Below are 13927 nucleotides of genomic sequence, written 5' to 3' on the forward strand. Positions count from 1 at the left end.
AGTCAGCCTTGTGTCGTGTTGTTTTGCACAGAACAAAGACTTACTGGGCGGGTAGGCATAGTTCGAGATGGGAGGAACAGGAGTCGGATGTTGAAGACCAGGAGGTGCGGTCTGCCAGCCGGAAGGCATCATGGTGATGAGGGTAAATCGCGCGTATGTCGGTTGGTGGTCCGATGGTCCGAAGAAGCTGCCTTGATTAGTTGTCTTTCGTGGAGGCGTTCTATAGACTAGATTTCGTCGGTGTGCCTGCTATTGTCGACTCGGGCTTGCTGTCGGGTGTGCGTGTGAAGCTGTGAAAGAGTCGAAAGGAATCTGTGGAGCAGAGGATCTGTGGGCAACGCATAGACTTCTTTCTTACTTGAGAGGAGGTCGCAACGCACGGACCTTATGATCAGCCACGTGACTGAGGATCCCCCAAGGAAGCTTTCTCATTATCACCTGTTGGCTACCTAGAAAGTCTCCCTTTTACCCAGGCAACTCGCTCTGACTACACCAAGAAAATTTCCGTAAGCTTTTACTACACCTACGCCATCCGGCCTTGGAACATAGGCTCGCGAGGTTTTCCGGCGTGTTCACGAAGGCGCCCTCAAGTGTCTACCTTCGCGTCCGACAACGAGATTATCGGCAAGTCCAAACGCGAACAGATGAGTCAGCATGATCGTATCTACCTGTCACAGAACACTTCTCTAGCTTCAGATTCGCAGATTCCTCCAAGGGTCAAGATGCAGCGTTGTAACGTCCTCGCATCGTGCTTCGGACCCCTGGAAAGTACAAGTAGACGTTATTGTTAGCCTTCAATGTTTCGATTCGAGTAACGCTGGCTCAAATGGGGCAAACAGCATGTGACGTTTTGCCCCTGGTCTTATCTAGCGGCACGCTTATCAGCAGTAGAGGGGCGGCCGGCCAGGACAGGGATGGACACCTTGACTCTCAGGGCGCGGGGGGGGCACTTCATAAGGTCATCGACACACGACTCGCAACCCAATCTTGCCGCGAGGACCTGGCCGACCATTCTTAACGCCCACGAACCATGTGGCATCCATAGATTACTCGACGGTTGCCAGAGCTTCATGTGCTTTTGTACGTGTGCTAGCTAGCCTATGGTCGTCATCCATCTCCCTCGCATCAACCGACCTGCAACGAAGCAAGCTGGCAAAGCGGCCGCTCTGGCATGACGGATGTTTCTCAAATCCATCGACCTCACCACCGCTCTTCGGCCTTCCTATCTGCCTGACGAGGTCCTGCTATTTGTGCAAGACAATGTAGGCCTATATGAGGGGTAAGTCAGGATGCGCCCTAGATTTGCGACCAAACTGCTGCTGACTTTAGCTTGTAGGAAGTATAAGTTGCCGCACCATCAAAATGGCCAGGTATACCTGACATCGCACCGAATCTGCTATGTCGACAAAGAAGATCCTCGAACGCACTCGGTCGCACTCGAGTTGAAAGATGTCGACCGCTACGAGTTCTACGCTGGCTTCCTCAAGTCGTCGGCCAAGATAACGCTCATACCGAAACCCTTGAAGCGTTCCTCGCTCATGGCCAGAGCATCAGCCATATCCCCAGCCACTGGACGGCCAAGTTCTCATATCGGTCCTGGTTCAGGTTCCACCACACCTGCTTCGTCCGATGGTCCCTACAGACCCCCCTCCGAGCAGCCGTCGGTCAGCTCTGCAACCTGGGTCTGCACCATATGCAGCTTCTCAAACCCAGTTCCTTCGAATTTCGATCCAACCACGGCCAATATTCATACACCTCTGCCGCCATGCCTCGCTTGCGGGATCAAGCCCTCCTTGGCGCACGTGTTAAAGGCGGCCATCTCCAACGCCACGAATAGGTCCGCTGCAGCACCTGCGACTCCTTCCGGGCCGCTGCCTGTCGCAGCGCGACCCCAACGGTCGAACTCGCGAACAGGAGAAACGGGCGGACCCCCACTGTGGCCAGGATCGTCCAGCATCATAGGCACGCCTCCTCCGCAACAACCAATGCAGCCAGCGCCGCTCGACCCCAGCGCCCATTTCCAATGCCCTCGGTGTACATTCCTCAACCATCCATCGTGCTAACATGTGAAATATGCGTGCGCCGCTCTTGCCAAAACACACGACATCGGCCCTCAAGGAGGCCCCTCAACGAACAGAGTCACCGGGGCCCGTTCTGAAGGGACCTACGCTGGATCTGGGTCTGACACGGCGGAGAGCGTCAAGATATCCTTCCGAGGGGGAGGCGAGAAGATCTTTCCACGAAAGGCTCAAAAACTCCATCGCGCAGCGAAAATGGCTTTTGCAAGGAGCCCCGCCGGTACCGAGAAGCGGTCGAGCCTCGAGTGAAAATGGGGCTCATGGCCAGTCACCGTCAGGCTCAGGCCCGGAGCGAAAGAAAGGAGTGGGCATTGCCGGGCTTGAGCAGCGCGGCCTCGATATGCGCAAGAACAACGAGGTCATGATTGGCAGCGCTTTTTGAGGGACTTGGACGCTCTCATGGCCTCGGCGAAGGAGATCGTGGCGCTCGCAGAGAGATTCGCGCGGCAGGCCAACGGGGGCAGTGGCGCGGCGGCTTCTGAGGCGAACGCGCTGCTCGCCGAGTCGGCCAGCCAGCTCGGGCTGATCACGACAAAGGACATAGTCAGCGGAAGCAGCTCTGAGAAGCTCTACCTCTCGGAACTGGCTCGTAATCTGGCCGAGTTTCTGACAGACGACGCCCGTGGCGTCCTCAAGAAGGCGGGCGGGGTTTTGAGTCTGGTCGACCTGTGGGCCATGTTCAACCGGGCCCGCGCCGGTGTCGAGCTCGTCAGCCCCATGGACTTTGAGAAGGCGGCCCAGATGTGGGAGTCGCTCAAGCTCCCCGTGCGGCTGCGCACCTTCAAGAGCGGTGTCATGGTGGTCCAGAGCAGTGACAGGACCGACGAGACGACCATCAAGGCCCTCAAGTCATGGCTGGCAGACCTTCACGAGTTTCCCCCTGAGCGCGAGGTGGCATGGGACTGGCGAATGTTCGGCCGTGGAGTCACGGCACGCGACGCAGCCGAGCGGTTTGGCTGGAGCATCGGCGTGGCTGAGGAAGAGCTGGAAATGGCCGAAGAGCGCGGCGTGCTCTGTCGCGAGGAGGGTATCGAGGGTCTCAAGTTCTGGGAGAACTTTATCGACACGGGCGAGCGTCACAAGCGGCGCGTCAAGAAGCGGACGACGGAGGATGACCAGGTCACACGCGCACTTAAAGAGGCGGGCTTCATTTGATGAGGGTGGGGGGTACCCCAAGTCTACCTGCCGCACCTCAACTCATTAAAAACGTGTGCGTCCCCATCTATTTGTCCCTTCTATGTATCTTCTTGATGTGTTGTTCATTAGCCAGCCGTGCGGGAGGATTTGCCCCTCCTTTTGTTGTTGTTGTTGTTGTTGTACAGTTGCAGATAAAAAGCAGACATCACCCAATCCCCCCGAAACGCCATATCCAATTATCGGAAAGCCGAAGCCACTTCTGGCCGGTGCGGCCCAAACGCAGTGCAGAGCAGAGTCCAGAGTCCCTATCAAACCAACTCTCATGAGGTTCCGCCTGACCTTTGTGTCACAACGCGCGACGCCAAAAGCGGGCACGATGCGCCTATCCTCGCAGCGACGCTGATGGCCCAGTTCTTGCGGACGGCGGCCCACCTCTCGTTCCAGGGCACCACGGCGCCGCTGCCCGGTCTGTTGTACAGATCGAGGCCGAGCAGGTGGAGCGGCGTGCTAACGGCCTGTACGGCGGCCGGCGCCATGAACTGGGCGACGGTCATGCCGTCGACCTTGCGTCTCAGCTCGGCGCCCATGCGCTCGTTGATCCAGGGCCCCAGCAACGGCGGCACGTTGAAGCTCGCAAAGATGGTGATGCAGTCGCGCACGGCAAACAGGGCGTAGGAGGCTGGAGTGACGGGCCGCGGGACGACGCCGGGGGGACCAAACATGCGCACGAAGACCTGGTCCTTGTAGATGCAGACACCAATGTTGGCGGCCGAGGAGGCGGCAAACTTAGCCGTGCCAGCCGTCACGGTGGTGGCGGGCTTGTTCGCGACGGTCGAGGAGACAGTGTCGAGTGTGTTGGCTGTCAGGTAGGTGCTTCCGTAGACGAGGAAGATGAGCGCGGCGGGTTTGGAGAAGAGGAGGGCGTGGGGTCGAAGCAGCAGCGTGCGGAAGGAGGATTTGATCGAATCGCCCAGCGTCTTGGAGCCTGATGCATTCTCCATGATGGAGCTATGGTCATGTTAGTCGCGGCACTTCTCAGGGCTCTTGTGGTCTTTTTTTTTCCGGGCAGAAAAGACAACGCATTGCGAGAGTACGCACCGGTCAATGATGGATATCACAGGGGCGACCAAGGCCGCGGCGCTCGCGGCCGCCAGCAGGTCAGAGCCGAGGCGCAGTCCCAAGTTTTGTGTGTTCCATATCCTTTCTCGTTCTATACGTGCCGGCAGCGCGCCGAGGACGTCAATCTTTTTATCGGGCGCCATGACGGCGACGGCCAGCGGACTGGACGGTTGCAGCGCAAGTGGTGATTCCGCCGAGCCCAGCGTTCGGCAGGCTGTGCTGTCGTCGTTCATCGCTTTCTGCGAGCCGGGGTGTCTGGTCTCGTTCGCCGGTTCGGCGAAGCAGCCTGGTTGTCCGAAACGCGAGCCAGTTTGGCGGCCGAGTTGGGATACGTTCTACTTGCGCTGTCCGTCGATCCGTGGCAGAGCGCAAAAGGTCGGGGCGAAAAGCTGCAATTTCTCTCGAGGTTGTCGGTGACTCCCTAATGGTTGACGATGACTAGGAACAGGACGGAATGGGACAGGGACCAGGCAAGACAAGAGGACGAGACAGAAGAAGTCTGGCTGCTGCTGCTGCTGGTTGACCCTGGACCAGCACTGGACCCGAAGCTCAAGGCGACCCGACCCGGTTTCCAGCCAGCGAGATGACGAGTGGGCTTCGGGCTGTCAACCAGCGAATGACGACGGTGAATTTCTGGCTTACGGGCTTTCGCGGTACGCCCTGCAGTGCGTGCGCCCGACATCGGAGATAAAATGGCATGGTGGAATGGCCTGATGATGGGGACGGTTACTCGCGGACGAACAGGGGTTTTAGCACAAGCAAGTCGCGGAGGGAAGCTTGGGCGTGGTCAACTGGCGCCGAGGACTCACTGCACTCGCGACAGCCCCCCCCCCCAGCATGTCCCAGTGGCCCCCACTGAGTGCCGGCAGCCGACGGGCCGGGCCCCCACGCTGGGGGAAGCTCGGTGGACCGTTGACCGAGGAGGAACATTCCTTCCTGAGCTTCTCCTGCCTCGTGTTGAAGGCAGATTCTTGTGCTTTCCCTAATGTATCTAGGTACGTACCTACGTACAACTGGTAAAAAATTGTTATTTTGACAAGAAACACGGGCTCAGTTGCAGCTTCTCCATACATCTACTGTCGCCATGTCGAAGCTTTGCTGAGGACGATCCTGTCACTGCCAACATTGACACCAAGAGTCTCCGTGGTCTGGTGGCACCTCTCGCCAACGCGCATGCTATCTTCCTTACTCAATACTGATTCTCATCTTGACACTCAACTTGTCCCATCTCTTCCATGCTAAGCTCATATGAGCGCGATCTTGTCTCTCTTCTTCCGCCAAGTCTGGTATCGATCCGCGCCGGCGTGGCACTGGGGACGAGTCCTCACCTGAGTATACAAATCCAACCCGACTACACGTGCATCGTGACGACGGGCGCGATCCTGAATTCTTTTCTTCCAGCAACAGCCCGCATGGCCCTCCCAGCTGCTCTGCAACCATGAGAAAGAGCAACTGCCTGTCCCTGTATGGCCTCAAGTCGTGCCCAGACGTCTCCCTTGTCATCACATCCCACGCCACGAGAAATGGACCCGGCGAGGGCACTGGTTGTGAGATCCCTGGCAAGTACCCCGTGTAGGTGGATGTGGGCGTCCAACCCCCTGGCACAAACCACGTCTTGTTCTGTTCACCAACTCCAGCGAGCTTGCCTCGCAAGACCTGGCCCGTCACCTTCAGCGACGACCCCATGAGCGGATCGCTAAACCTGTCCTCCCCATTGGAGCGCAAGGCAACCCTTTCTACTTGAAAGCTTTCTGAAAGCCGCCGCCTGCCGAGGTCGTGTCGACTGGATCGCTCGTAGGCTACAGCACCTGTGACGGAACCCCAAGACCAGCTCGCTGCCGGCCTCGATGAGAGTCGCGCGCTTGCTTTGATGGGTTGAACCGCCCACAGCAGGTCCTCGCCGAGTGACGAACGCCACAGACCAGCGACATAGTGGTCTTCAGGTCTCAGTCGCCCGACAGCGGTCGCGAGCCCCGCCAGTGCGATGAGTCGGTCCTGGGGAAAGGTGAGAGCCAAGCGCGAGTATTCCTGCACAACCTCGACGCGCCACAAGTCGCGGAAGTACTCCTGATCATCGTCGTTGACAAGAAGCCCCTTGAGGAGGCTCTCGTAAACGTAGGGTCTATGACTTGTTGCCGAGCACTCACAAGTACAAATGGAACGGCACTCCCATGCCATCTCGAACTCAGAGAAGTGCAACGTGCGGGGCGAGAGGATGCGTTCCTGGAAGACCCAGCCCCGCGTCGACAGAATACTGCGAGGGGCTTCCGGTTCGTCAGCCCACGAGTATTCCGTCTCCTTTTGACTGCGCACGCCGGCGAGGCCATGGTATGGTAGCAGAAGCCCGAGCTTGCCGCGTTCCCGGGCGCAGATAACACCCTCCACGCTGTGTCCGGTAGCATCCGTAAAGGAATACGGGACCTCGGCATGTGGTTTAGTCTGCCGCGTAGACGCCGCGAGGAAGCCGTCGGTGCTACACGAGGCGGCATCGGCCGAGATGGTGACGAGGGCGCTTTCATAAATTGTCGCCATGTGCGCCGCTTCGCTACGCCAATCGTCCTTGTCGTCTTGGATGATACAGAGAGAGTCTATCCAGAGAAACCGAACGCCCAACATCTTTGTGACGGCAACAGCGTCGCGAAAGGTCGCAGGTAGCGGAGATGGCAGGGTTTTGAGATGAGCCGCGAGCGTGCCACGTGTGGTACGCACTGGTGTGCTCCCGCCCCAGCAGTGACTCAGTGCCACATAGCGGTCCTTCTCGTTCGGCAACGGCAAGTACAGCTTGTTGTTCTCAACATCAATAACCCTCTTCGGAAGAGGTGATGTCTCGCTAGCAAGACATCCGGACTTGGTATGCTTGCCCGAACCAGCGGTGCAATCCCTCAACCAAGTGCGCGCCAGCTCGACGCAGCTGTCCGCGAGACCCTCAGTCGCAATGTGGTAGCCCTTGCCCACCGCCACCCACGGTGAACGTGCCTCGACATCTGAGCATGCGTCAGAAAAACACCGCGTCGTTGGTAGCGCGAAGAGTAAGGAGGAAAACGGGGAGCATGTTTACCCCAAGGCGTGTAATACTGCACCTCCACCCGAAGCACCTTGCCCTTTGACGGACCGTCCCTCAGGCGAGGTGGCTCGTTGGTACCGTCATACCACCCCGGGCAGAGCGTGACGGAAAGCGGACCCATGGAGACGTCTGGTCCCCCTCTCGTTGACCTGGAGCCACTGGTAGGCGTAAATGTCGAGGCCGACGACGGCGTAGGCGCCGTCCCAGAGCAGCCGGCAGGCGGGGCACTCGATGCGTCCCGTGCCCGTCAGCTCGTCCCGCAGGTCGCCAATCTTGACTTCGAGACGCCAGACGGTTTTTTGTTTTTGAGGAGACTTGTGGCACCGAGCGCATCCGGGGCCATTGTTGTTGGGCGGGAATTTGATCCACGGCCAGGGCTCAAAGTCCTTCCTCTTCATCGGGACTTATATCGTGCATGCGAAACCGGTCCATGGTTGGAAAACGATGATCGGGGAGGCAAAGAAAAGGGGGGGGGGTTCCCAGATGACAGTGGAGGGCTTCAGTATCGCATCCGGGGGGAGGACAGGGAATTGGGGAGGGCGTACATAAAAGTGTCGATCGATCCTGCGGCACAAAGTGGATGCAGGCGTGTGAAGCAGGGCAGGCATCCATCAAATTGCCGTCAGCTGAGGGTATCGTGCAGCTCAGCCCCCCCGGAACGGTGCATTTTCATCCCGCCTCTCAACATCTCTCTCACGCACAGCGAGTGGCCGATTGATTGATGGTAAAGTCAAGATTGCAAAGTTATCCAACAGCGCTACATTGCAATCGTCAAGGCTAGCTAGGCTGGAAGTGTAGCAGGGGAAATGCAGACTACGGTACGGACGATGATCCAGGCGGCCTAAAAGAAAATGCAATAGAACATGAGTCCTAACACAGGTCTCAAATTCACTAGCCGTTCGGTTTTCCTACGTGATCGCCAGACGGCTTTACGATTGATGCGGATCGACTGGCTAAGAGCTGTCCGTCTTGGGCAGCCTTCTGCTCTTGTGGCTTGTGCAACGCCTCGACGAGTGCCGTGAGCCGGTCGATGCGCTCGGCAAGCTCCGACATGCGCATCTCGACGGGTGTCGGGGCCCTCCATGCCGTCGTCCTCGCGTTCGTCCGTCTGGTCACGAGCCGAAGAAGTGGCGTGGCGACGGCAGACCGGGGCGCTGCGACGACGAGGGCCGGCCCAGACCAATCTGGCGGTGCGGCTTGGTGATTTGCGACGAGGTGCGGGGTCCCGCGAAACCGGCAAACTCGTCCGGCAGGACGCGACGGCGGATGAGCTCGTACAGTTGAATGGCGCCGACGATGGGGAGGTGCGTGGCCTTGAGCAGGAGGATGCGGCCGGCGCGGAACTTGTTATCCGAAGGGAGGATGAGGCGGAGGGGGCGGAAGATGACGAGGGCGACAAGGTTAAAGGGCGGGTAGAAATGCGTGAGGCGGTTACTAGTCGAGGCCTCGAGCACGTAGACGCTGTAGACATAGAGGTACTCTTCGCGGGCGTGGGTAATGACGCGCGAGAACGAGTTGCTGAGCATACCGGTGAGCGAGCCCATGAGGAGAATGGACGAGAGCGTGACGAAGAGAATCATGAGCGGGGGTCCGAACACGGGGTCAATATCGCGCATAATTTCGAAGCCGACAAAACTCGAGCCGAAGAAGATCTTGGTCAGGTTCATGGCCATGTGACGTAGAGGGAACTTCTCCTTGCCGATAAGGGAGAAGGTTGTGAGGAAGCCGAGGTAGATGATGACGACGAGGACCATGAATTTGACAAAGTCCTTGCCCATCTGCAAGGCTGTGTCAGTCAAGTTTGCGGAGCAGTGATCAGAAAACTCACCTCGCGGAGACAAGGGATCAAGGTGCCAAAGTACGGGGACAAGCTGAGGAACGAAAAGATACGCGGCACCATGAAGAGGGCCTCGAGCGAGAAGACGTTAAAGGCCAGATCAGTGATGTATTGGTCATCATTGACAAGACCGATGACCCCTAAACGTTGTTAGAAATGCCGGCAACGATACGTTTCTCACGGGAGGAGAGCTTACTCAGAACGGCAAAGGTAACGCCGATACCGATCATGATCATGTCGAAGAGGTTCCATATATCGGCAGCATAGAAGATGGACCCGGCATCGTTCCACTCGCTCAGCTCATCGTAGCAGAAGGCAGCGAACCAAACGTACAGCGTCGCCTCGGTGGGCGTGATCCTCTCCGTGTTGAGCTCGACAAGGACACCGTAGTAGAGGCACAGGAAGACGGCGAAGAAGAGAGCCTCCCAGGCCTTGAGGTAACGCGGCACACGAAGGCGGCTGAAGGGATCGGCGGTGCGTGCATTGTAGAAACGCGGCTTCTTCTCGGCATGGATCGAAAGGCTGTCCCAAAAGACAATGTCGCCGTTCCAAATGCCCGTGATGATCTTCTGCACGACATGCTGGCTGAGGAAGCGCTTGGCGTCGGCAATGGCGGCGATCTCGAGGGCGTTGAGCGACTTGAAGGGGGCCGTTGGGTCGTCCTCATCATCGCTTTCGCAGTCATCGTCGTCGCTGGCGTGCATGCTCATGGTGAGCCTTGACAGCGAAGACAAGAGCTGATAGCGCTTGGTGCTGCCGGCGCCAGCGGGGCGCGGAAGCGAGTGGCGGCCTGCACCAGCATTGGACCAGTTGGGCGAGAGGAGGGGCGACTGTTCGTTGCTCTCCTCGTCGCCGTTGCCGGGGACCTGCTCGCCTTCCTGGGTGTCGGGAATATCGTAGAGACAGAAAGCGACGGCCTCACGCTCAGACAGGCGGGTCAAGAAGCGCCAGGCGACAATCTCACAGGCATCAGCACGCGCCTCGGCGAGGTTGCGATTGTAGGAGTCGCCTTCGGTAGCATAGTGCCACCGCAGAGCGCTGGTAGGGGCGTCAGTCTGGGCAGGAGGGATCCTCGGGGGATGAAGTAATGGAAACAGAAAACTGACAGCAGGGCATTGACAATGGCGGGGTTGGTGCAGGTCGCGTTGAGGTGATCTACGAGCAGCCTCAAGCTATCGCCGGCAGTGGTGGTACGGAGCTGCTCAAAGGTGCTCGGCAGCTGAATGACTCGGCAAAGTAGACGGATAGCTTCTTTAATGACTCGCGGAAGCCGTCGTCGACCCCAATGTCAGGCAGCAGGTTGGCGTCCAGTTCACGGACATGGGGCTGGGCTCACGGGCGGCCGGCAGAGGGCGCGACTTGACACGCATCGGCATGATGGGCTGAGAGGTTGCTTGACTTTGTCTCGACAGGACCTTGGAGCCAATGGATGACGGGCAGGCAGCCTGTGCTTCAAAGCGAAGCCAGCAAACAGCTCGGATGAAGAGGAGAGGCCAAGACAGACGGGCGTGATGGTGAGGGGAGAGAGGAATGGGGAAGGAGGAGGTCGGTGAGGGTCGAGATGCCAAGCTTTGGCCGCGAAGTGTGGGGACGATTCCACGATAGGAAGGATGCCCATGGCGGGACGCCCCTGGCCGATGCCCACGGCCATGTGAACTGCCAGGTCGAGAATCCCTGGCTGGGATGAAATATTAGGGGACAGACACCTGAAGGACAGCAGGGTTCCCGGGGGGCCCGTGCCGCCCTGTCGTGACGCGCTGAGCGCGCCGCTGCCTCGGTGGTGCGTGTGCACAATCTATGCTCCTTGCCATTGCAGGTTTCTCTTGGTCCGGTCTGTGGACTTGATGAGGAGATGGTCACGAAACGATGATCATCGGAAGGCACGCCGGCTTGGAAACGCAACAGCAGCTCTGCTACCTGCTACCTGCTACCACCGAGCCGTCCCAGTACGTCGGCTCAGACTATATGCAGGGATCTGCACATGGTAATGCCCATTCGTCAATCGACCTCGCATCCAGCACCTGCTTTTAGTAGGCACCACTGGTCAACAGCCGTGCATCCAGTCGAGACACCGACTGGTAGAAGGGCCGGCTTTGGAGATTGCCCGCGGAAGCCATCTTCAGCTCTCGACATGACTCTTTTTTTCGTTTCTTAACTGCCGGTACGCAGTTGCGCCGACTTGGAAGCAACGGCCGCGTCAACCCAACATCAGACGACCATTTCGTCCGACTACGGCCAACGGCAGCGAGGCACCGCCAGAAGCCATCATCAATTGGTGACACTGGACCATAGCGAACGAAAACCCTAGACTGAGCTCGGCCTTACCATTCTATTTAATTCCTGACAGCACAAGGTTGAACGATCATCTAGGCGCGACAGACTGAACCAGTCTCGGTTGTGACCACGCCAACAGACGACATCAACATGGCAAGTAGCAAGCAGCTCGGGCCAACGTGGGTGTTGTTTGAGGTCCGCTCCGGGTCACTCGTGGCTGGGCGCAACACCTCCCCCCCACCGCCTCTGAACGGGGCTCATCCTAGATGGGAGCTCTGATGCGGATCCTCGCTTCCAGACTCGGAGCTGCCCCATTGGTTGCTAGGCAGCTCGGGCGAGGGTCACAGCAACAGCCAGGGACAGACAAAGAGTAGCAAGAAGGAGAAAAAACAAGTCTTGATGCAGGGATTGCGAGTGAGGCTATCCAACAGCCACGAAAACGACGGCGAAGAGGACGAATTATCAAGAGGCACTTTTTTATTTCTCTTTCGGCCAAAGCCACCCGATGAAGACAGATAGCGAAAATCTGGCAACGGGAAACCGGTCGGAACGAAATCCAGAGTTCAGTCAGACCCCCAGCGAGTCAGCCCAGGGAGGCCTGGCACAGCCACGCTGCGGTCTAAAAAAAGGTTGTCATGCTAGGTGTGAAGGCATCTGGGGAGCGCTCAGTGGTGCCGCTAGCACCGCACGAGACAGTGTGAAGACCCAGGCGGACCTGTGTGGCTTACGTGTCGTTGAGCACTCATCGCGACAGTGCCCAAATGTGTTCGACTCCACAGCTGGGACGAGATCGACGCGTGCACCGCCACGTCTTCCCAGTGGAAAACACTGGGAAGGCACTGAGAAAGCAGCGAACCGCAACTCCAACCTTCTATCTCACCCAATCCTCCCCAATCAAGCGACGAGATCGTCGGGCAAGGTCCCTGACTTGTCCATTGGTGTGCCTGAAGTAGGGTCAGACCTGCAGCGGGAGGCCCAGACCCGCAGGAAAAGGCCCCCCCTTCCCATCAATGACGCCCCCAAACCCCGCCACCCTGGCGGGAGCCCAGCCAACGAAGGTGTGGGACTGCGGCCGAGAGCCAGAAAGCCCATGATGATGCCTGCACCTGCCACCTGCTTTTTCCAAAGCCCCAAGCAAGACCAACAAGTTTATACGGCCTTATGGAGGAACTTTATTCGCAATATCCATCGATGAAAGGGTAAACAAGTTGAGGCAAAGAGGGTATGACAAGGACCATCGGCTTGGGATCCCACGTATTGTCGTTTCAGCCCTGTGTCTTTCCATCTTCTCACGACGATGCCGAGGAAGGGGCAGCAAAGGCCCCCTCCATCCCTGCCACTTAGTTGACTTCCCTGCAGGGTCTAAATTTGCCTTCAGACGGTTGTTCTTTCTTGGCCGTGCCGTGCCTGGCTCGCTGGAGTACTTTCTTTTGTCTCGCGGGTGCCCAGGACGCACTTGCCTTGTCGTGCCCTCTCTCTCTCTCACTTCACACAACTCCGAATTCGCGCCCCAACCGACCCAAACCGCTGTACGGGTTTCAAAATCACCGACTCTTGCCATGAGATCCCGCTGGTCGCTGCCCGCCTTGAGACACAGCAGCAACACCTGCCAAATTGCAAACCATATCGAACAGCAGCCGACTCCCAACGGATAGATTTACTTCTCACCACCTCCCATTTCCAACAAACACTACTTATCGGCATCCATCGCGCGAGACACAGCGTCACTCACACGACGCCTCTTCAAGAAAAGAAGAAGCTACGAGGACGCCATGTCGCTAGTTCATGCCATGCTCCCGCATTTGCCTTCCGCAACGGCCCTTCTGTTGCTCACCTCTATTCTTGCGCCAGCAAACGCCCACGTGCTACCTCGCCAGACGTTGGTGATTGACTACCGCCAACTAGACGTCCTCCCGTATCCCCCGCTACCAACTGCGGGCTTCGGCTGTTGCCTCACGACCTGCTGAGGAGGGCAAGAAGGAGAAACACGATATGCGGCTACGTCGGGCGGTGACCCTGCCCTTCCCGCCACGTGCTCGGCCGGTTCGCACTTGCGTTGTTGACCAGGGCGTAGGCGCCATCGGATGCTGTCCCAACGGCGCCCGGCGCATGCCCGACGGGTGTCTTTACCGGCTGCGTTGACGCCAACAGCGGCCCCCAGACCGAGCTAAACCCTTACGTCTTCACTTGCGTCGGCTCCGACGTATGCTACAGGAACACCTTCGAGGGCGGAAACTTCCAATACGGCTGCGGCTCCGCCTCGGACATGGCTGCCACCGTCGTAGCTACCGCTTCCGGCGTGACGGCCCCCGCCTGCACTCGAGACTGTTTCGGCGCCCCTGACGGCCACGCCTAGCCAGCTGTCCGAGCTACGACGCTCGGGTCTGTCTCCAGCGCAGCAGACACGTCAACGCATCG

The 13927-nt window shown here is 58.4% G+C and overlaps 4 protein-coding genes across 4 annotated transcripts; 1 reads left to right on the forward strand and 3 right to left on the reverse strand.

Annotated features, from left to right (window-relative positions):
• Positions 1 to 1178: 1178 nt before the first annotated feature.
• On the forward strand, positions 1179 to 3233 carry VDBG_03495 (vacuolar protein-sorting-associated protein; the record flags this gene model as incomplete). The annotated part of the gene is made up of 3 exons (XM_003005496.1): positions 1179 to 1279; positions 1337 to 2034; positions 2407 to 3233. 3 exons carry the CDS (start codon positions 1179 to 1181, stop codon positions 3231 to 3233), a joined length of 1626 nt encoding a protein of 541 aa, XP_003005542.1.
• Positions 3234 to 3535: 302 nt separating this feature from the next.
• Positions 3536 to 4567, reverse strand: VDBG_03496 (hypothetical protein; the record flags this gene model as incomplete). The annotated part of the gene is made up of 2 exons (XM_003005497.1): positions 3536 to 4223; positions 4314 to 4567. 2 exons carry the CDS (start codon positions 4565 to 4567, stop codon positions 3536 to 3538), a joined length of 942 nt encoding a protein of 313 aa, XP_003005543.1.
• Positions 4568 to 5519: 952 nt separating this feature from the next.
• Positions 5520 to 7519, reverse strand: VDBG_03497 (conserved hypothetical protein; the record flags this gene model as incomplete). Its single annotated transcript, XM_003005498.1, has 2 exons — positions 5520 to 7318; positions 7393 to 7519. The coding sequence occupies 2 exons, from the start codon at positions 7517 to 7519 to the stop codon at positions 5520 to 5522; spliced, it is 1926 nt and encodes a 641-aa protein (XP_003005544.1).
• A 991-nt stretch (positions 7520 to 8510) lies between these two features.
• VDBG_03498 (conserved hypothetical protein) lies at positions 8511 to 10611 on the reverse strand (the record flags this gene model as incomplete). The annotated part of the gene is made up of 4 exons (XM_003005499.1): positions 8511 to 9176; positions 9227 to 9375; positions 9432 to 10273; positions 10556 to 10611. The coding sequence occupies 4 exons, from the start codon at positions 10609 to 10611 to the stop codon at positions 8511 to 8513; spliced, it is 1713 nt and encodes a 570-aa protein (XP_003005545.1).
• Positions 10612 to 13927: the final 3316 nt, after the last annotated feature.

This window comes from Verticillium alfalfae, genomic scaffold (assembly GCF_000150825.1).
Source record: "Verticillium alfalfae VaMs.102 supercont1.4 genomic scaffold, whole genome shotgun sequence".
NCBI classification, from domain to species: Eukaryota; Fungi; Ascomycota; class Sordariomycetes; order Glomerellales; family Plectosphaerellaceae; genus Verticillium; species Verticillium alfalfae.